Consider the following 22,433-nt stretch of genomic DNA (forward strand, 5'->3'; position numbering starts at 1 on the left):
GTGGTTGCTTCAATGTCACACTGTCACATCAGAGTATATTGTCTGAAACCAAACAAAGTATTGTTTCCTTGGTATCATGTAGCATTCATAAAGCATCCATAAAGCCTCCATATGCATGACATAAAGAGTTATAATGCCCTGCAGCAGGAGTTTTATATCTGAACAACACCTACCTCTCCCAGCCACTGGCACCATGGCCTCAGAGTGGTCAGCCCCCTCCAGACTGAAGCCTTTGAGKGCAGATAGCATGGAGATGACCACGTAGGACTGGTATGAAGCACAGGTTCTGTTGTCAGCGCTCAGCTTGAAGCCCGTAGCACAGGCACAGGTATACAGGCCTCCGGGCCGCGGTAGACACAGGTGCTCACACAGCCCCATGTTGTTGCTGCAGCCATTGGATGTACCAGCCGAGGCTGCAGAGGCAAAGACCACATGGTGGATTAGGACATCATTCATATACAACAGGAGTCTGGCCAAATAGAACTAGACATTTATTAAGAATTTCGAAACAACTTCTAGGTCTTGGATGACAAGAGCAACGCCAGCGACTTTTCAAAATGAGACTAAACTATTACAAATGACATTACTGGAACTGAAAGTAACCTGTGCCTCATTTCTTAGTCATCATTGGAAGAATCTGACRACAACACCACTTTGATACATTGTTGCCAAATCAGGCTCAAGGCTTGTTGAGGCTTGTTCCTAGAGAACATGTCACTTACAGTATCTGCTCTGTTTTAGGGGACAAAGGAACACTGCTTGTTCCGTACACAATGCCCAGTGTTCCTAAGGGAAGAGGAACTGGTCCACTAATAACCCACTCCGTCTCCCTAGTAATTACCCAACAGCTATCAAAAACACCGAAGCAATACCATAATTCAGCAATGCTATRTCTTTACCACAAAAAACAGAACAGACAAAATATGTATGTTTGCATACTGATTAAACACTCAACACAATAGAAAGAAAACTCCAATAAACTGGTAATCTTGATGCTTCCAACAAGTTAATGATTCTTATTTAACCAACGCTTAGGTCTCAATCCAGATCAATGGAGTGGGGTTCATATTTGCTTGGCTGTGTATCATCAGGTCCCTCAGATACTCACTCTCCCTGTAGTGCACCTTCAGTACTCTCAGTCCAGACACGTTGTCCCGCAGCACCACCTTGTTAGCACCGGTGGCCTTGTCCACGCGCTCTATCACCTCAAAGTCCCGGTCAGTGAAGTACAGGAAGCTCTCATGAACAGCAACACCCCAGGGATGGGACAAGCCTGTCACTATAGTGATGCGATTGGTCCCGTCTGGGTCGCCACGCTCAATCTGTGGGGTTTTAATAATATCAAGACTGCCATTAATAACATGTAAAATACATGTATAATAGGCATTGAGGTGGACTACATAAGTGGTATATTGTTAGAGTCAGACACAGGAATCATAGGGCACCCTATTCCCTATATAGTGCACTTTAATTGACCAGAGCCCTATGGGCCCTTGTCAAAAGTAGTGTACTATATAGGGAATAGGGTGGCATTTGAGACACAKGCAGTGGTTAAGGTAGTGATGACGACCCACCATTCCAGCGCCTGTGACAGCCCAGTACAGCTTGTTCTCGCTGATGTCCACAGTGATGAACTCCACCTGATCCAGGTTGTTGGTGAACAGAGAGACAGGGTTGGAGCCGTCCAAGTCTGCAGCTGCTACCTTGGCAGGGATGCCACTCTCTGTGCCYTGGTCTGTCCAGTACAGTTTCCTTACAGAGAGACACAGCTATGAATACAGCCCCTCGGCAGCTCAATCACCTCATATGAGAACATCTACAACAGATTCAATCAATGTGTGAGATTAAGCGAGAAATGTATATCTCAATTATGTCATTAAAGAAAAAAGAAAGAAAAAACTCCCATGGTGATTTAAGGAGACGCACAAAACGGACAACGTTTTGATCCAACTGTTTTGTGCTTCTGATTACCAGAGTTGTGGACATTCCTCTTTCTTTGATACGTTCTTCTGTCCTGCAGCTGATAAGCTGGATTTGCATATTTTCCCCCTTTTTTTATTTATGTCATTACACATTCGATATGCTAACAATGAATAGGTAATAGGTGCACATATTCCCTGGTGGTGGCTTGTTGGAGTGTGTTGTGTTGTGTGGTATACAGTAACAGTGGTAAGTCTCTCTCTGTGGGTGGAGCAAATGGCAGGCAGGCAGATAGGGCTCAGTGACAGTGGAGATGAGCAGCCGTGCCAGAGCAGTGTTAAAAGTGGGCTTACCCGCGTGCTGGGTCCACAGCGATGCCAACCGGAGTGCCTGCGCCAGTCGGGGAGCCATTATTGGTGATTAGAGTCTTTCTGTACTGCATCTCCCCTCTCAGCCTCAAAACCTGACAAAACACACAAATGCACGCACATACTGTATCAGATATACCCCTGACAGAGGGAAACCAACTAAGATAACAACTTTTTTTTTCTAAATACGATGATCACCGTCAGTACCATTCATTTTCCAAAATAACTGCGTTGTTTTCTACAGGAGCATAGAGAGTATGGATGTTTCAGCTCACCTCAATAGACTGGGTGGCTGGGTTGGTGTAGTACAGGTTCTCTGTTATCCAGTCCAGGGCCAGGCCCACAGGGGAACCCAGGATGGCTGCCGGGGCAAACTCTGTCCTGTTGGTACCGTCCRACTTCACTCTGTGGATCTCACCCTACAGAGGAGAAGGGACAGGGTTGGTCAGAGCCTAGGGACAGTAGAGTAGTCTCACTTCACGTCTCTGTTTGTGTGGACAGTGCGAATACTTACCGGGTGCTCCACCCAATAGATGGTCTGCTCAGTGTTGTCAAAGTCCACATCGTATCCATTCTGAAGTCCAGAAACAGGCACCATGGCATCGTTGCTCTTGACGTCCGGATTCAAGGGAATGCCGTATATGACACTATCTCTCACCACCACCAAGAAAGGATCCTCATCTGCAGGAAAACCAAACTATTCATCACCAAACAAGACATGACGGCTCCAAACGGACATGTCTATAGCCTACGGGGCTCTGATAGTCTTTTTTAAAACAGAAACAAATACTACAATTTGATATCACCATACTTTCTTCCTAAGACCTCTTAATGTTGAAAGAAGGTTGAAAGAGGAGGGGGTTCAGATGGGCTGGTGAAAGTTTGTTCCACAGCCCTGATTTGCTTTGTCATCAGAGATTAGAATCAATGGATAGCTCGGGGGCATTTTCATTCTTGGGTAATTCACCTCTCAGGGGAGAATGCGTTCTGCATGGYTAGAAAAAGCTGAAGCCCTGCAACCTGATATGGGTTAAGCTGTTGACCTAAAGAGGACTCTCTGGACTYCACATTAAAGGTCCCTTGTCTTATTGAAACCTTAGCCACACTTTTATGATCCTAAATATTTACTTCTGGAAAGGGATTCTACAACAGAATTTAAATGGGATACTGTTGACAAGTCCCTAGCCTCTAAAATATGAGTCTGGCGCTCTAGGAGCTGGATAGGCCCCCTTAAAATATATTTGCAAAGAGCAGCTCTGTATGTAGGTTTGAGAAGGATTTACAGCAATTCCTACTCCATTAATAAAAGCTTTATGAGTTATGACTGTTACAATCTGTTCCATCTGACCTCACTTCCTTTTTAATCAAACTGTGAGTGATGAGCGTTTCCCTCAGGTTGGCATGGAGCCTACCTCTGGCACAGGTGATTTGGTCTGCAGCCAGGGTCCAGCCTGAGGGGCAGGCACAGGAGTAGAAGCTGGGCCCCACGGCCGACAGCAGACAGATATGAGAACAGGGGCTGCTTAAGCAGTGGTTTTCACCTGCACACGGGTCCCATAACACAAACAAGAAAAAAAGGTCAACAGTGTTCAGTCACCTTTGGTTTCATTCTGAAATGTAATTTCAAATACAATGACAAAACTGTACTGTGGCAATACCAGCTTATGATATCACCATGCCAAATATGTATTTTCAGTCGGCCTACCATATACTACTGTATGTCCTTGTCCTACCTGCGGGCTGCCTGGACGGGTGTACCACCACCAGGCCCATGGGCTGAGGGAGGTTGTAGAGCATCACTGTCTGGTTCTCCCCGTGCCACTTATGGGCTCGGATAACGCGGTTGATGTATCTGTCGGTCCAATAGACAAAATCCTCAAAAATGGTAATTGCGTGGGGATGTTGCAGTACCTTTTTATTGAGAGCAGCAAAAGACAAGAAGTGCATTTTATTGATATTAATCCACACAAAGGGGAAATAAGCAAATTTGAATTAAAATTATATGATGTATGTAATGTTCTCCAAGCTTAAAAACGGTATCAATAACATCTACACTGAACAAAAATATAAACGCAACATGCAACAATTTCAAAGATTTTACTGAGTTRCCCCGTCTTTTTTTTCTGCATATTTTTTACACTGAATGTTATCAGCTCTTCAACCAAAACCTAATGTTATATAAAAGGGACCCTGAGTGAACAAATAACACAAAAAATGTATACATATTTCATTTATTTATTAAAGAAAGTAATGCAAAACCAATGAAAAAGTAATCGCACCCTTAAACTCAATAACTGGTTACACCATCTTTAGCTGCAATAACTGCAATCGAACACTTCTTGTAGTTGTGGGGAGGAATTTTGGCCCACTCCTCCGTGCAGAACAGCTTCAACTCAGTGACAATTGTGGGTTTTCGAGCATGAACTGCTCGTTTCAGGTCCTGCCATAACATCTAAATGGGGTTTAGGTCTAGACTTTTACTAGGCCATTACAAAACGTTGAATTTCTTATTCTTCAACCATTCTGATGTAGACTTGCTTGTGTGTTTTGGATCATTGTCTTGCTGCATGACCCAGCTGCGCTTCAGCTTCAGCTCACAGACAGATGGCCTGACATTCTCCTGTAGAATTCTCTGATACAGAACAGAATGCATGGTTCCTTCAACGATGGCATGGCGTCCAGGTCCTGATGCAGCAAAGCATCCACAAACCATGACACTACCACCACCATGCTTGACCGCTGGTATGAGGTTCTTACTGTGGAATACAGTGTTTGGTTTTCGCYAGGTATAACGGGGCCCATGTCAGCCAAAGAGTTTTACTTTTGACTCATCGGTCCATAGAACATTGTTTCAGAACTCTTGAGGATCATCCAGGTGCTTTTTGGCAAACTTAAGACGAGCATTCATGTTCGTCTTAGCGAGCAATGGTTTCCGCCTTGCTACTTCGCCATGAATCCCATTTTTGCCCAGTGTCTTTCTGGTGGTGGAATCATGAACATTGACCTTGGCCGAGGCGAGAGAGGCCTGGAGATCCCTGGATGATGTTCTAGTGTTCTTTGCAGAGGTGTGGACTCGAGTCACATGACTTGGACTCAAGTCTGACTTGAGTGACAAATTTGATGACTTGAGACTCAACTTGATAGAAAATAAAACAACTTCAGACTTGACTTCGACTTGGAGTCTCAAGACTTGGGACTCGACTTATATTTGAGACTGATGACATCTGCCCAAGTTTTGTTACGTTTTGTCACTCATTTTGTGGCACAGAGTCTCCGTGGATTAGGCTACTCTCCATGCAGCCAGAGACAGTATCGCACTTGCCCCCCCAAAAAATATATTGGCTAGTGAAACACACACTCGGCCCTCTGATTGGATCAGCAAACTGTCAATCAACACAGGTTGGGTGAGCTACAGTAGCGTAGTGAGAACATTTTGCGGGGTCGAGAGTGTGAAACTGAATGAGAAAAATACATTTTTAAAATCTGTGGTGTAAAGTACTTAAGTAAAAATACTTTAAAGTACTACTTAAGTAGTTTTTTGGGGGTATCTGTACTTTACTATACTATTTCTTTCACTTTTACTCCACTACATTCCTGAAGAAAATAATGTACTTTATACTCCATACATTTGCCCTGACACCCAAAAGTATTCGTTAYATTTTGAAGCAGGACAGGAATCTTGTCCAATCCACGCACGTATCAAGAAGAAATCCCTGGTCATCCCTACTGTATCTGATCTGATCTTACTTTGATGTTGTTGTTTTTTTTATTCTACCTTTAGTTAACTAGGCAAGTCAGTTAAGAACAAATTCTTATTTACAATGACGGCCTACACCGGCCAAACCCGGACGACGCTGGGCCAATTGTGCGCCGCCCTATGGGACTCCCAATCAYGGCCGGTTGTGATACAGCCTGGAATTGACCAAGGGTGTCTGTAGTGATGCCTCAAGTACTGAGATCCAGTGCCTTACACCGCTGCGCCACTCTTGATACTTAAGTATACTTTAGCAATTACATTTACTTTTGATACTTAAGTATATTTCAAACCAAATACCTTTTTATTTGAGTTATTTTCTATTAAGGTATCTTTACTTTTACTGAAGAATGAAAATTGGGTACTTTTTCCACCCCTGTAAAAAATGTAGCCTACCATTTATATTTTATATTTATACCTTTGCTTATTCAATTTGGTCATTAACATAGGCCTACCTAGGGGGTAGTCCCCCCCACCCCTAGCGKCGCCACCCGGCGTACCACCTGGGCGAGCCTGACGGACCGGCTGAGGCATGGGAGCTGGACGAGCCGGCTGAGGCATGGGAGCCTGACGAGCCAGCTGAGGCATCCCTGGTTGCTTCGGGCAGCAGCACACGGACCCGACGTCACCAACAAAAACAAAAAAACAAAAAGTCCCTGATGCTTCAAATTGTGGAGTCAGCATTCTGTAAGGACAGACGCTGGGAGACGAGAAGCAAGTACAGGGAGTGAATATTTAATGAAAAAACAGAAAGGAACCAAAACACGAACACCGTCTGGACAAGGGACACATAATGACATTAATGCTGACTAGGGAAAGAAACTGAGGAATTGACAGATATAGGGGAGGTAATTAATAACGTGATGGAGGCCAGGTGAGTCCGATTAAGCGCTGATGCGCGTAACAATGGTGACAGGTGTGCGTAATGATAAGCAGCCTGGCGACCTCGAGCACCAGAGAGAGGGAGCGGGAGCAGACGTAACAAAAAATTGTTTGGTGATCAAGAATATTAACTGTTTACTTTTCATGGTCACCTGCAATGGGGCATCAAGCAACAATTACTAGCATAGGCCTATTGGTCGTTTGGTATGTCAAAATTGCTTGAAATGTATAATTGAGTTWTGAACCTTGCATTTGTTAATTATTAGATGATCAAAATGTGTTGTAGACAAAATAATGAATAGGGCTATCTGGTAGCCTCAATAAATAGACAAAGATTTTGTGACCTTGGGACTATAAGGTTCTATCAGCACTAACATAGTTCTGAGATATTGAGCGTCAGTTTTCACATCCCAGATGTCAGAACTTTTTTGTAGTGAATTCTTTTTTCATAACCCATTAAGGTCCTCACCTTAAAAGTCAAATCAAATCAAATCAAGTTTATTTTATATAGCCCTTCGTACATCAGCTAATATCTCGAAGTGCTGTACAGAAACCCAGCCTAAAACCCCAAACAGCAAGCAATGCAGGTACCTAAAGAAGTACCTAAAGTACCTACAAACACTGTCTGCCATCTGCCCGGTACAGTTGAAACCGGGATTCATCCATGAAGAGCACACTTCTCCAGCSTGCCAGGGGGCATCGAAGGTGAGCATTTGCCCACTGAAGTCGTGTTACGCCGCCGAACTGCAGTCAGGTYAAGACCCTGGTGAGGACAACGAGCACGTAGATGAACTTCCCTGAGACGGTTTCTGGTAGTTTGTACAGACATTTTTCAGTTGTGCAAACCCACAGTTTCGTCAGCTGTCTGGGTGGCTGGACTCAGACGATCCCACAGGTGAAGAAGCCGGATGTGGAGGTCCTAGGCTGGTGTGGTTACACATGGTCTGCGGTTGTGAGGCCGGTTGGACGTACTGCCAAATTMTCTAAAACGATGTTGTAGGCAGCTTTTGGTAGAGAAATTAACATTRCATTCTCTGGCAACAGCTGTGGTGGACTTTCCTGCAGTCAGCATGCCAATTGCACGCTCCATCAAAACTTGAGACATCTGTGGCACTGTGTTGTGTGACAGAACTGTACATTTTAGAGTGGCCTTTTATTGTCCCCAGCACCTGTGTAATGATCATGCTGTTTCATCAGCTTCTTGATATGCCACACCTGTCAGGTGGATGGATTGTCTTGGCAAAGGAGAAATGCTCACCAACAGGGTTGTAAACAAATTTGAAAGAAATAACAGGGTTGTAAACAAACATTTAAGAGAAATACACTTTTTGTGCGCATGGAAAATTTCTGGGATCTTTTATTTCAGCTCATGAAACATGGGACCAACACTTTACATGTTGCAGTCATATTTTTGTTCATTATGTATCAATGGTTTGATATCTATGTAAAGAATATAAATTAAAAAATGAATTTGCTCACCAGATCGCTGGCCAGAACTTGTTTCCTGTTTTTGCCATTGTAATCACAGTAGTCAATAAAATCCAGGTAGGCATCCGCGAAGTAGAGCAGATTGTTGGGATAGTCAATGGTTAGGCCGTTGGGCCAGTACAGTTTGTTGCTTATGATGGTTGTCCTCATCTTCCCGTCCATACTGGCCTTCTCAATGCGAGGGTTCCTCCCCCAGTCTGTCCAGAACATGAGGTGAGCACTGCACAGTAGATTAACTGTTATAGTTACAGTCAATTACGCTGTTTTCATTCATTACATTTTGAATTTCCACTGTGTACTCGACTCTCTAAAGATGAGCCTCACCTGTCCCTAGGGTCCAGCACAATGGCTCTGGGATTGGTCACATTCTCACTGACCAAGACAGTCCTGTGGGTGCCGTCCAGTTTGGACACCTCAATSGTCTCCARAACATAGTCAGTCCAGTATAGGTTCCTGCCCACCCAGTCCACTGCCAGGCTCTCTGTCACTGTCACTCCACTGTCAAAAACCTGTCAAATCAACACACATATGTTTAAGTTATTGGAGTTCATTCATTACCCTAGAGAATGTAGAAAATGTAGCATCTCTTTTGTGGGAAATGGAAGGGCATTYGGTACTCACCACAGCCCTGTCGCTGCCATTTTTGTGAGCGCTCCATATTCTGTCCTGGCTGGTGTCAGACCAGTACACACGGTCAGTCACTGAGTCAAAGTCCAGCGCCACAATGTTTCGTCCATCCCGGACCAGCGAGCGGACCACATTGGGCTGAGTGGTTATGTCATCRGACACAATCTGATTTCGGCTGGCGACTAAAAGGAAAGCCTCGCGTGAACCTGTAAACAAAAAATAGTCTCTTTTCACCGGTGCATTATAATTCAAACAAGACTTCTCATCAGCTGTAGAAAATTCTTCCTTAAACTACAAAACAAGATAAGTTGMGCTCCTCAGATATCTACAGCAGGGAATCAATGCAGCCTTGTTGGGAATAATGGCAGATTAAATTACAGGGCTTTTCAGCTGGTTATCTTTGAGGTAGATGGGCTCATGTCAGGCACACTGCTCATAAACAAGCCCTTTGTTGTTGATTATGTCCTAATTACCCGGAGAGAGAGTCAGTGAGTGACATATATGTTATTTGTCTTATCTGGGGAAATCAGAGTAGAGTGGGGAGAGAATGAAGAAGAGAGAGAGTGCATCCGCCCGGTAGTCTGGTGCCAACACCGGCTCCCTTTAGACCATTCATGTCCTGTCCTGTCCAGCRACTGGACAGTTTATCATGTCTGTGTGGGCCAATCAGATGCACTGTATRTCCATCTCTGCCTGTCATCGAGGAGACTGGATTTAATCCACAGTGGGAGGATGTGTCTTATTTTGAAATTAGGCCAATTATGTTTAGAGGAAACATAACTGAGTATGTTGTGGACTAAATGGATTGGTCAAATCTATATGATGGATTGGTATGAAAATGTACGTAAATCGTTTCTAAGAGCACAAAATGGTAATGCGGCAAATGCCAATTCAACCCCCCCCCCGCATACACACATCCTCCTCCTCACCTGAGACCTTGCATGTGCGTTGGTCAGCCTCCAGAGTGTATCCGTCGGAGCAGTGACAGCGAAAGGAGCCTCTCTCGTTGAAGCAATGCTGGCTACACAGGCCAGGGGGGCTACACTCGTCTATGTCATCACACGTCTTCGAGTCGTTACTTAGCTGGTAGCCCATGGGACACGTGCACTGGGCCCCAAACGGCCCCTGGATACAACCGTGGGTGCAACCTGCGTTGTTGTCAGTGCAGCTCTCCTGGTCTAGGATGGTAAAAAGAGGAGAGTCAATAACAGACGGTAAGAAAATGAAACACCTTGGTAACAGTTAATGTGGATAAATGAACAAACTGAATGAAGGTACTACTGTAGCTAGCTACTCAATTAATCACAGTGCTACAAATAGCGCGTTCTACCCTCGAAAATATTTTGTGAATTTCGTCAAAACACACCATTTGTACATTCTGAAACASATTTTCTACATATGTAACTACAGACAAGAATTTCCCTTTATCCTCCAATTGTGTTTTGCACCATTCTACCCATATTGAGATGGTTAGTGTGGTTGGCAGGTTTTGGGATGAATCAAAGCCTCACGCGTGAGGTTTTACCAATGATTGAGGTTGTTCCTACCTGGTAAGGGCTCGTCTGAAAGCAGTGAGGAAGGCAAGAAAGGAAAATCATAGATCACTTTTAAGTTAATACAGACCAAATCAACACATGCATGATTTGAACAAAAAATTCCTCACAAACATTAACGCACTCAATTGGTTGTGACCAGAAACGCGGTGCAAAATATGTCAAGATTTCAAGTGACCAGTGAAACTAGAAAATTACAAAGAGAAAATTTACAGAGAGTGCACTTCATTTTCGTAACATGACACTATTAGCATGCTGGACTAAAAGGCAGAGAGAGATGGTGACTTACTGCAGAGCGGGGACTCGTCTGCACCATTGGGGCAGTCAGGATTGTTGTCACACACCCTGCTGATGTTGACACACATGCTGTGGCCCGGGCACTGCCACTGCCAGCTAGGGCAGCGGAAAGGTGGYGTGGGGCAGTCTCTCTCGTCACTCATGTCCCTACAGTCGTTGTCGCCGTCGCAGAGCCACCGTTGGTACACACAGTTGCCGTTGTCACAGCGRAACAGGGTGGTGGGGCAGGTGCGGGGGGGRCAGACGTGGTGCTCGTCTGAGCCGTCCTCACAGTCCGGGTGACCRTCACACTCCCAGGTGGAGGGGATACAGCTGCCGTCTGACTGGCACTGGAACTCACTCTCATGGTGGCACATCCCTGGGGGTCTGGTGGCTGGGCACAGCAGGAGAAGGCAAGGTCAGACAGTGTAGTGAAGTGTGGCTGAAGCTCAGGAGGAAGCCTCAACAGAACCTCGGAGATGATATCACTTCACTGAGAGTAATGCTCAAACTGCTGTGCTCCAAGACCCGTTGGTTGATCAACTCTGTCTGTAGAAACTGATCCTTGTGTTGTCTTCTTGTGACTCAAAACATTGAGGTGGTATACTTACAACAGCCATTGCATGTCTACTCTGTATCAAAACCCACTACTTGTACATTCTAGAACACATGTGACTACAGACCAACATTTTTTTTTATACAATTGTGTTTTGCAACATGCTAACCGTATTCAGAGGGTTAGTGTGGTTGGCAGGTTTTGGGATGAATCAAAGCTACACATGTGAGGTTTCACCAATGATTGAGGCTGTTCCTACCTGGTAAAGGCTCACGATCATCTGATAGCAGTGAAGAAGGCAAGAAAGGAGAATATATAAACTGATCATTTACATTTTCTTGTAACTTTAAAAAAAAGAGGTTGAATACTTACGACAGCCAGACTCATCTGAGTGATCGCTACAGTCAAAGACCCCATCACAGCGGTAGTAGGAGTTGATACACTGATGTCCATTAGAACACTTGAACTCATAGAGAGTGCAGTTGTAAACTGAAAAAACAACAAAGGATGCCGTTTAGAACACGCAAAGTCATTGTGTGTACTGTTTAATACACATGGAATAAGATCAATGGGATAAGAGGCTAACGTACGCTTGTGTTTACAGTATATTCAATTGACTTGAAATTGTGTGACACTTGTTGTTGGCGCTGTCCAACTATGCAAGTTCCCAAATACAGTACAGTGCGAAAATAATACAGAGTCACTCACTGCAGCCCTGTTCGTCAGCCCCATCCATACAGTCTCTGTCACCGTCACACACATAGCTGGGGCCTATACAGCGGTGGTCTGGGCACTGGAACTGTTCCGGGTGGCATGTACCACTGAGGTCTACCAACACAGAGAGACCAATGGAGCTAACAGTTAAATGCAACACATCCTGACTGACAGTCATTCTCAAAAAGACACTCAACAACAGAGGTATTACTCCTATAGTAAATGTGCGACAATAAAAGTGATCCTTGACTAGGAGACTCACTGCAGTTGGCCTCGTCCGAGCCGTCTCCACAGTCGTTGTCCGTGTCACACAGCCAGATGTGTGGGATACAGCGGTTGTTGGCACAGGTGAACTGGTTGGCCGCGCAGGTGCCAGGGGTCTGGGTGGGGCAGTCCCGCTCGTCACTGCTGTCAAAGCAGTCGTTGTGCCCGTCACAGTGCCATCCACTGGGCACACAGTGCTGGTTGGCACAGGTGAACGCCCTGGGTGAGCAGGTGGTGTCTGAGAAAGAAAAGTAAGGATTAATGAAACATCATTTTTTGGCTACTTTTTAACACTGTAACAAGCCATTCTAAGTATACTAAAGTATACAAAATATAAGTATAAGTATATTAAACATTATTACTAATGCCCCAATAAAGTGCCTTGAATGACAAACAGTTAGTATACTCCATTGAAACGTAATACAACGCATTACTATGAGCTCCGCCACAGTTGGCCTCATCACTGTTGTCATGGCAATCGTCAACGCCGTCGCATCTGTAGTTCTGAGGGACACATTTCCCATTGGTGCAGGAGAAGGAATTGGAACCGCACTGCAGCGTGGGGGGCTCGTTGGAAGGGTCCTCTACACATGTCTGCTGGCTGGGCGCCAGCTTCATGCCATACGGACAGCCACACACCCTCTGGGAGTCCGGCACCGGGAAGCAGAAATGGCTGCAGTCTCCATTAGGGTTCGTATTCATATTGCAGAAGTTGGAACCTGAGAGGGGTTGCAAAGGATATCACGGAATGAATCCAGTGATGGCCACAGAGTTATCCTCCATAACATTAACACCGCAGCAGGGGAAACAATGAAAGAGTTTCTCACCGGTCTGGGAGTTGTAGTTGAAAGATTTGACGTGCATGATGTGGCTGATTCCCCTCCTGATGATGACCATCTCTCCCCCGTCAGTCTTGCGCACACGCACGATCCCACCCAGGCGCCAGTCAGTGAAATATGCATAACCTGGATAGGCCACGCAGGAATGCACATGAAACTGAGACCCGGCGTTGGGAATACCAGGGCACAACCTATGACATTAGCTATTTTATCTCTTATCATCACTGAACTAATGTTTGAGATGACACGGTAATTGCTCTCTCTAATGATCATCAATCAAGCTGGATGGACGAGTAGTAATGAAATTCTAACGATGAAAGCTTTTATACAGTAACAAGGTAGCTTTAATGCAACTGATGGAACAGTGTTGCATTCCATTCTTTGTGAATTTAAAGAGGAGAAAATTGAATCACCTCCAAAAATGGTGAGACCAAAAGGATGTGAGATCTGAGTGATGCGCTCCAGAGACAGCCTGTTCTGTCCATCAAAGGTGCTGTGCTCGATCTTATCAAAGAAGGCATCCACCCAGTACAGGCGCATGGAGCTGGGGGGAGACAGGACGAGTAGGACAGACATTCTTAAACACTGTTGCACAAACATATTGTCAAGAGGAGGATTAGGGAAGATCAGTCTGATAAGAGGCTTAATGAGATCTTACAGACGTCGGATCTTAATTTGATCACTCTTTTGTCGCTGAGAATTTTGCTGGACAGCAGGAAATGCAGATGAGCTTCGTGATTTACATAAATTCACTAAAAACCGCACTAACATACGGTTGGTTATATTAACAGTATTCCACTTTTCATGCAGCCTCACTTTGACCAGCTAATAGCTTACCACCGATTAAGCAATGCACAGAGTGTCACAATTTCTAAACGTAAGTCAATCCTATGCATCTGATTTGTTATGAATGAAATTGCTATTTGTTTTCTTGACGGAGTACTACTGGAAGATGAAGAATGGCGTATTGTGAGGCCATTCCTTTGGTCCTGCTAGGCTCTGGGACCATTGGCTCACCTCCAGTCGATAGCCAGGCCGTTGGGCCAGCCAAGAGTAGTGTTCACAATTGACAGAGCATGTGACCCATCACACCAGGCCCTCATAATCTTCGCTGGACGGTACCAGTCGGTCCAGAAAATATACCTGCCAAATAAAACATACACATTAACCAACACTCACATTTATATGGGAAAAGATCATAGTGTCTTTTCACCTCAACCGAAGTAGACTATGGCTTTAGGACCACTTCAAAATCTTTTATGAACTGAGAAATATAGACAGTTTATTTCAGAGCTCCACAGGGCTTTTTCAGTTTAAGCCAAGTTCTTAGTGTTCACTACAATACCGGCCTTCATGCAGCACTAATCTAGGCTGTTGGACTCAGAGGCCTTATGACTTTGAAGCTATTGGAAATGTCCCACTAGCACTAAATAAAGAGTCCTTTTATCAGGTTTGGGATTTAAAGTGCGAACAATCTATGAATGGGTCGGTACCTCTCGCATTATACTAGGTGTGACTAGACACAACTGCTCAGTTTGCTAATGCTTTTTCATGTTCTTAAGAGGCAGGGATCCAGGATGAAAGCATGGGCCTCTGAGCCCTGCTGGTTCTGGATAATGCCCTTACTAAATTGTGCATGCCCAGGACATTGGAGTACTTGACCCATTTCACACACTATCTTTGTCTCCCTTTGACATCCTATGGTCCTTTAAATGAATCTTAAACAAATATGATCTGATCAGCATTTATATTAATGAATTGAATAGAATCAAAYRTTGGGATATTATGCTGTAAAAAGCATGTATTCATCGGTAAAGTCAGCATTCTTCAAGCATCAACAAGATATATAACCCTATCATATCTGCTCTCCCTCTCTCTTGTTTTTGTTGCAACATTAAGGCTGGAAGTGGCGCCAAGCGTCNTAACCAACACTCACACTTATATGGGACAATATTATAGTGTCTGTTTCACCTCAACCGAAGTAGACTCTGGCTTTAGGACCACTTCAAAATCTTCTATGAACTGAGAACTATAGACAGTTTATTTGAGAGCGCCACRGGGTTTTTCCGTTTAAGCTAAGTTCTTAGTGTCCACTACAATACTGGCCTTCATGCATCACTAATCTAGGCTATTGGACCTAGAGGCCTTATGATTTTGTAGCTATTGGAAATGTCCCACGAGCACTAAATAAAGACTCCTTTTATCAGGTTTGGGGTTTAAAGTGTGAACAATCTATGAATGAGCCGGTACCTCTCGCATTATGCTAGGTGTGACTAGACATAAGTGCTCAGTTTGCTAATGCTTTTTCATGTTCTTAATAGGCAGGGATCCAGGATGAAAACATGGGCCTCTGAGACCTGCTGGTTCTGGCTAATGCCCTCACTAAATTGTGCTTGCCCAGGAATATTTCGCCTACTTGACCGATTTCTCACACTATCTTTGTTTCCTTTTGACTTCCTATGGTGCTTTAAATTAATCTAAAGTAAATATAATCTGATTATCATTTATATTAATGAATTGAATAGAATCAAACATTTCAATGAGGATATTATTCTGTAAAAAGCATGCATTACTCGGTCAACATTCTTCATGCATCAACAAGGTACAGAACCCTATCATATCTGCTATATATCCCTCCATCTCTCATTTTTGTTGCCACAGTCAGGCTGGAAGTGGAACCAAACCTCTCTCCCTGACCCCTCCTCCTTAATCCCAGCCCAGCTGTATTTACCCAATCACAGGGTGCACCACGATGGACCTTGGGTTGTTCAGGTTGCGTATGATGGCTCTCCTGGACTGATCGGCCACCTTCATGACTGAAATACTCCTGAAGCGCGGGTCCGTCCAGTAGAGGTTCTTTGAAATCCAGTCGTAAGCCAAGTCCTCTACGCCGTCCACTCTATTGGCAGCTAGCACCTCCCTGCCTGTGCAGATCAAAGTGGTGACACCGCCATTTAATACGGAGATGAAAGAGGAACACATTTAAGTAAATAGACTGTCAGCTTGCATTTGTGCTATGTAGACCTGACAGAGAAAACTAGGGCTGGTCAACCCTATGTTGCAAAAACAACACCACTGATCAGTACAGATTGTGGTCTCATTTTCTACTGTAATTTCTTTACCACATTAGTAACTTATTTTACATGGAAGTTGGAAGATAAATATTGAATCTTAATTAATTATGTTCCCAGTGTTTGTTTTATCACATTCTGGAGCCTGACTTTGAGCTGTTACGTGATAGTTTCACTGCTGTCCATGCTCCTGCCCGTTCCCTCCCTCCCTCTCCCCATCCCTCCCCCACTGCACTACCCGGCTCCATAAGGCACTCCCCTAACTGCCGGTATAAGCTTGGCTGGATCACATGCTTGAGCTCTCTGCTTGAAAGGATATATGTAGGGATGTAACCATGGTTACAAAAACGTTTTCCTCACATTCTAAAAATGAAAAAAACATTCAGTAATAATGAACTACAAATTCAGTTATAAAAATATATTTAACAGAAAATTCGGTGTTTGATTCTAATATACAGTATTGAGTCATCAATCCAATCAAATAAATGTAGGCCGCTCTCACCGGTGCCATCCACTTTCTGCTTGTAGATAATGTCTTTGGCCGTGTCTGAGAAGAAGATGGCATCGTCCTCTGCGCTGAAGTCCACCCCAACGAAGTAGGAGGGCGTTCCAGTGACAGGAAGGATGACATCCTCCTGAGAGGACAGGTTGAAGGGGATCCCTCGGACAGCCAGCTGGCTGGAGAAGAGAAGGAACTGCCTCACCGCTAGCGAGTGAGAAGAAGACATCCACCATGAACCTCCAGATCTTCTACCTCATATTTCACACCACATGGGCACATGGGCAGTATAAAGGACACATATAAAGGACACAGCACATTGAAGTGTACCAAGTCCAATGTTAATAGGGAAAAAGTCGAAACGAGGTTTGTGTGTTGGYCTTACCAACACATCTCTTGCCATCAGCCTGCAGGTCGTAGCCCATGCGACACCTGCAGCGGTAGCCCAGCCCTTGGTTGTCTGACCTGTGGCTTAGAATACAGATCTGCTCACAGCCGCCCCTGTCTGCCCCGCAAGGGTTAGCCACTGTGAACACAACACAACCGCTCAGTCACTGACAGAACATACAGAAGTGGGGCAAATCAGCAGAGTGGTTGTACCCGTGACATGCTTACCATATGGTTGTCTCAGTTGGTGTACCACTTGCACTCCATGTGGGGTYTGAGATGTGGTGTAGACCACCTGAGGGTCTGTGTCACTGAACTTGTTGGCTTTCATCACGGCCATCTTGGTCCAGTCAGTGAAATACACAGTGTGCTCAAACAGACTGATGCCAAAGGGATGGGGGATCACAGCACCTCCATGGACTACTGTTCTCCTGAAAGGTGGTGGAGAGAATACCCTGAGCAGACTGTACATTTTCCATTGTGAGAGACAGGGAAACGGCATTGTTTTGACTTCTTACATTTGGTCTCTCCAGACATTTGGCCAAAGAACATCACATTTGAGCTCTTTCATAAGGAACATATCTGGTATGCTTACCTATGAAGCCCATCATATGTGGTGGTTTCAATATAGTCGTAGCGGCTGTCGACCCAGTAGACTCGCTTGGCATCAATATCCAGTGTGATCCCTGCTGGCCAGCCCAATTTAGTCCTGATGATCCCATAGCGATTGGTTCCATCCATGTAAGCCCGCTCCAAACCTGGCTCTCCATTCAGAGAGTCCCAGTCTGAGAAGAACAGGAACCTGTGAAGAAAATGTATTTTGGCTTAGTTAGGTACAGATTAGGTACAGGTTACCAGTACAGTAGGTTGCCCAAAAATTGTCAAAGACTCCAGCCACCTAAGCCACAGACTGTTCTCTCTGCTACCGCAAGGCAAGTAGTACCAGTGCACCAAGTCGGGAACCAACAGGACCCTGAACAGCTTCTACCCCCAAGCCACAAGACAAGACTGCTAAATAGCTAATGAAATGGCTACCCAGACTACCTGCATGGACCCTTTCTTGCACTAACTCTCTTGCACTGACTCTATGCACACACACACTGGACTCTACCTATATATACTTAATTACACTTACACCCTAACATACACACACACTGACACGATATAGTTGGAAGTTGGAAGTTTACATRCACTTAGGTTGGAGTCATTAAAACTCGTTTTTCAACCACTCCACAAATTTCTTGTAAGCAAACTATAGTTTTGGCAAGCCGGTTAGGACATTCACTTTGTGCATGACACAAGTAATTTTTCCAACAATTGTTTACAGACAGATTATTTCACTTATAATTCACTGTATCACAATTCCAGTGGGTCAGAAGTTTACATACACTAAGTTGACTGTGCCTTTAAACAGCTTGGAAAAATCAAGAAAATGATGTCACTGCTTTAGAAGCTTCTGATAGGCTAATTGACATCAATTGATGAATTGGACGTTTACCTGTGGATGTATTTCAGGCCTATCTTCAAACTCAGTGCCTCTTCGCTTGACACAGGGAAATCAAAAGAAATCAGCCAAGACCTCAGAAAAAATGTGTAACCTCCACAAGTCTGATTCATCCTTGGGAGCAATTTCCAAACGCCTGAAGGTACCACGTTCATCTGTACAAACAATAGTACGCAAGATATAAACACCATGGGAACACGCAGCCGTCATACCCCTCAGGAAGGAGACGCGTTCTGTCTCCTAGAGATGAACGTAACTTTGAGGCAAAAGTGCAAATCAATCCCGGAACAACAGCAAAGGACCTTGTGAATATTCTGGAGGAAACAGGTCAAAAGTATCTATATCCACAGAAAACAAATCCTATATCGACATAACCTGAAAGGCCGCTCCACAGGAAGAAGCCACTGCTCCAAAACCGCCATAGAAAAAGCCAGACTAACGGTTTGCAACTGCACATGGGACAAAGATCGTACTTTTGGAGAAATGTCCTCTGGCTGATGAAACAAAAATGACCGTTTGGCCATAATGACCATTGTTATGTTTGGAGGAAAAGGGGATGCTTGCAAGCTGAAGACACCATCCAACCATGAAGCACAGGGTGCAGCATCATGTTGGTGGGGTGCTTTGGCTACAGAAGGGACTGGTGCTCTTCACAAAATAGATTGCATCATGAAGGAGGGAAATTATGTGGATATATTGAAGCAACATCTCAGACAATCAGTCAGGAAGTTAAAGCAAAGTTGTGGGAAAATGGCTTAAGGACAACAAAGTCAAGTTATTGGAGTGGCCATCACAAAGCCCTGACCTCAATCCTATAGAAAATTTGTGGCAGAACTAAAAAAGCGTGGAAGCCTACAAACCTGACTCAGTTTACACCAGCTCTGTCAGAGGAATGGGCCAAAATTCACCCAACATATTGGGGAAGCTTGGAAAGCTACCCGAAAGTTAAACAATTTAAGGCAATGCTACCAAATACTAATTAGGGATGTAAACTTCTGCCCACTAGGAATGTGATGAAGAAAATTAAAGCTGAAATAAATAATTCTCTCTACTATTATTCTGACATTTTACATTCCACAATAAAGTGGGACCTTAACTGACCTATAGACAGGGAATTTTTACTCTGATTAAATGTCAGGAATTGTGAATTTGGCTAAGGGGTGTATTTGGCTAAGAATTATGTAAACTTCCGACTTCAACGTTACCTACCCACACAAACAAAACATGCACACAATGCATACTGACACCACACATCACACACACTCACACAACACATACTCCACACACACTATCACACACACACACACACACACACACACACACACACACACACACACACACACACACACACACACACACACACACGACCACACACACAACACACACACACACACACACACACACACACACACCTCGTACCCCTGCATATCGACTTGGTACTGGTACTCCCTGTATATAGCCATATTATTTTCTACTCCCTAAATACACTGAGTGTACAAAACAATAGGAACACCTTCCTAATATTGAGTTGCACCTCCTTTTGCCTTCAGAACAGACTCAATTTGTCGTGGCATGGACATGGTGTCGAAAGCGTTCCACCGGGATGCTGGCCCATGTTGACTCCAATGCTTCTCATAGTTGTGTCAAGTTGGCTGGATGTCCTTTGGATGATGGCCCATTCTTGATACACACGGGAAACTGTTGAGCGTGAAAAACTCAGCAGCGTTGCAGTTCTTGACACAAACCGGTACATCTGGCACCTACTACCATACCCTGTTCAAAGGCACTTACCGTAAATATTTCAAGGCAATCCATGTCTGAATTGTCTCAAGGCTTAAAAGTCCTTCTTTAACCTGTCTCCTCCCCTCATCTACACTGATTAAAGTGAATTTAACAAGTGACATCAATAAGGGATCATAGCTYTCACCTGGATTCACCTGGTCAGTTTGTCATGGAAAGAGCAGGTGTTCTTAATGTTTTGTATACTCAGTGTATAGCCATGTTATTTTTAGTCTTTCTTTTTTTCGTTCACTGTGTGTCCTCATTTCACCATTTAAATGTTTTATTTGATTTTTTTATCTTATTTTGAACTCTGCATTGTTGAAAAAGTACCCGTAAGTAAGCATTTCACTGTTAGTCTACACCTACGTGTAGACTACGAAGCTTGTCTACGAAGCATGTGACAAATACAATTTGATTTGATTTATGTACTGGATGCAATATTGAACATTGGTAAACTGGATTGCATAGCAGCAAAGTTATTCATCCTTTTAGCTATAAAACGACCAAGACTGCAACTCAACAAAAGGTGATACATAAGCGGATTTCCTTTTTTAATTGAATTTGAAACAGACACATCCTCCACTGTCTTTGTTCCCGGTCTTACAGGTGGGCCAGCCCTAAATCCCACCGAGGTAGAACAAGTGCGTACATTTAGCATCACTTCCCAATTCACCTGTAACCACCTGGCCCAGCCTCCACTCTGGAACTGCACTATTGGATTACAATGAGGCTCATCACTTTTAATACTGCTCACTAATCCGCCAGGAAAATCTGCGAATCGAACACACTCATTAGAGACAGATAGATAGAGGGATGGAGGATGGAGGGATGGAGGATAGGGGAGGTCCACTCGACTCACCCCACAGTTGGGTCCACGGCCAGCCCTCTGGGGTTTCCCAGATTCTCTGCGATCAGCGTCACCCGGTTATTCCCGTCAAAGTCCACCATGTCAATCCGGTTGACGCTGGCCTCCACCACATACAGCTTATTGTTCACCCAGTCCACGGCTAGGTTCTCTGGGTAGTCAACTGATACATTTAAAATCACCTGCATATTGGAACCGTCCATATCCACCGAAAACACCTGGCCACAAAAGAAAGCATTGTTGCTAAGAGATTAGCTCTTTGGTGGTTAAGGCTCCGGAAATTCACGGAGATATATAAAAAAAGAGACAGTCCGAGAAACAGGGACGGGGATATGTCACCATAATACCTCCACATGAGAAGGAAATTACTGTCATTAAGGCTGGGCTTTGGTTGCTTGTCTGACTTCCATCTTGTCTGTCTCGTAGCATTTGAGCGGTGCTGTCGGATAGTATTCTGAAACCTCTACCCTACTGATTCCAAGATGGCACCAGTTTCTCAGGCTTGAAGCCTTGGCACCTCGGAAGGGATAGTGCTCTTTACAGCTCTGGCTCGTTTGAAACAAGACCCAGACATCTAAAAAGCAGGATTTTCAGCTGACCTGTTTAAAGAGAAACTGAATATGTGGAAGTAGCCTGCTAGTTTAACCTTCCTAGTACGTTCACATGGCCTGTTTGTGGTCCCCCGAATTTAAATACGCTGACATTCTGCTATGGAGGTGACTGATCTACACAGATACCCCACTGCTGGTWTGTCCCTGCTTTTCAGCCTCATGGCTGGGGTTCAAGCCATACAGAAGCCAAGATGCTGAACAAAGCCCTTTGAGCTGGCCAAAGAATGCATATAACAGGGTGGACTCGGTGAAAACAAATACTGCATGATTACTTTGAACACGATCGGGTTACAAAATTTACACTGAGCTATGCGAACATCATACCAGCATATCAGACAGTTTTCCAGATTAGACATTTTGGATTCCATTTCCAACCTACTTCCCCTTCATTATGACCCAGCCATTTGGGAGCCGACAGGTCTACCATTTGTACAGTATTAACAGTGGCGGTATCTTAAGAGATCTGTCAAAGT

General features: G+C 44.4%; 1 protein-coding gene across 1 annotated transcript in view; it reads right to left on the reverse strand.

Annotated features, from left to right (window-relative positions):
• The window catches only part of lrp2a (low density lipoprotein receptor-related protein 2a), a 65,713-nt gene that overhangs the window by 29,964 nt on the left and 13,316 nt on the right, over nt 1-22,433 (reverse strand). The window contains 27 exon segments of the mRNA XM_070437524.1: nt 174-413; nt 1,109-1,322; nt 1,575-1,752; nt 2,274-2,383; nt 2,564-2,707; nt 2,803-2,969; nt 3,701-3,829; nt 4,022-4,199; nt 8,404-8,632; nt 8,737-8,921; nt 9,034-9,245; nt 9,969-10,217; nt 10,587-10,601; nt 10,882-11,262; nt 11,797-11,913; nt 12,133-12,252; nt 12,401-12,640; nt 12,837-13,121; nt 13,230-13,367; nt 13,655-13,785; nt 14,259-14,384; nt 15,973-16,165; nt 16,815-17,018; nt 17,197-17,337; nt 17,427-17,629; nt 17,794-18,000; nt 21,344-21,567. Coding sequence (XP_070293625.1) covers nt 174-413; nt 1,109-1,322; nt 1,575-1,752; nt 2,274-2,383; nt 2,564-2,707; nt 2,803-2,969; nt 3,701-3,829; nt 4,022-4,199; nt 8,404-8,632; nt 8,737-8,921; nt 9,034-9,245; nt 9,969-10,217; nt 10,587-10,601; nt 10,882-11,262; nt 11,797-11,913; nt 12,133-12,252; nt 12,401-12,640; nt 12,837-13,121; nt 13,230-13,367; nt 13,655-13,785; nt 14,259-14,384; nt 15,973-16,165; nt 16,815-17,018; nt 17,197-17,337; nt 17,427-17,629; nt 17,794-18,000; nt 21,344-21,567 — 4,960 coding nt within the window.

The sequence above is a fragment of the Salvelinus sp. IW2-2015 genome, linkage group LG36, assembly GCF_002910315.2.
Source record: "Salvelinus sp. IW2-2015 linkage group LG36, ASM291031v2, whole genome shotgun sequence".
NCBI classification, from domain to species: Eukaryota; Metazoa; Chordata; class Actinopteri; order Salmoniformes; family Salmonidae; genus Salvelinus; species Salvelinus sp. IW2-2015.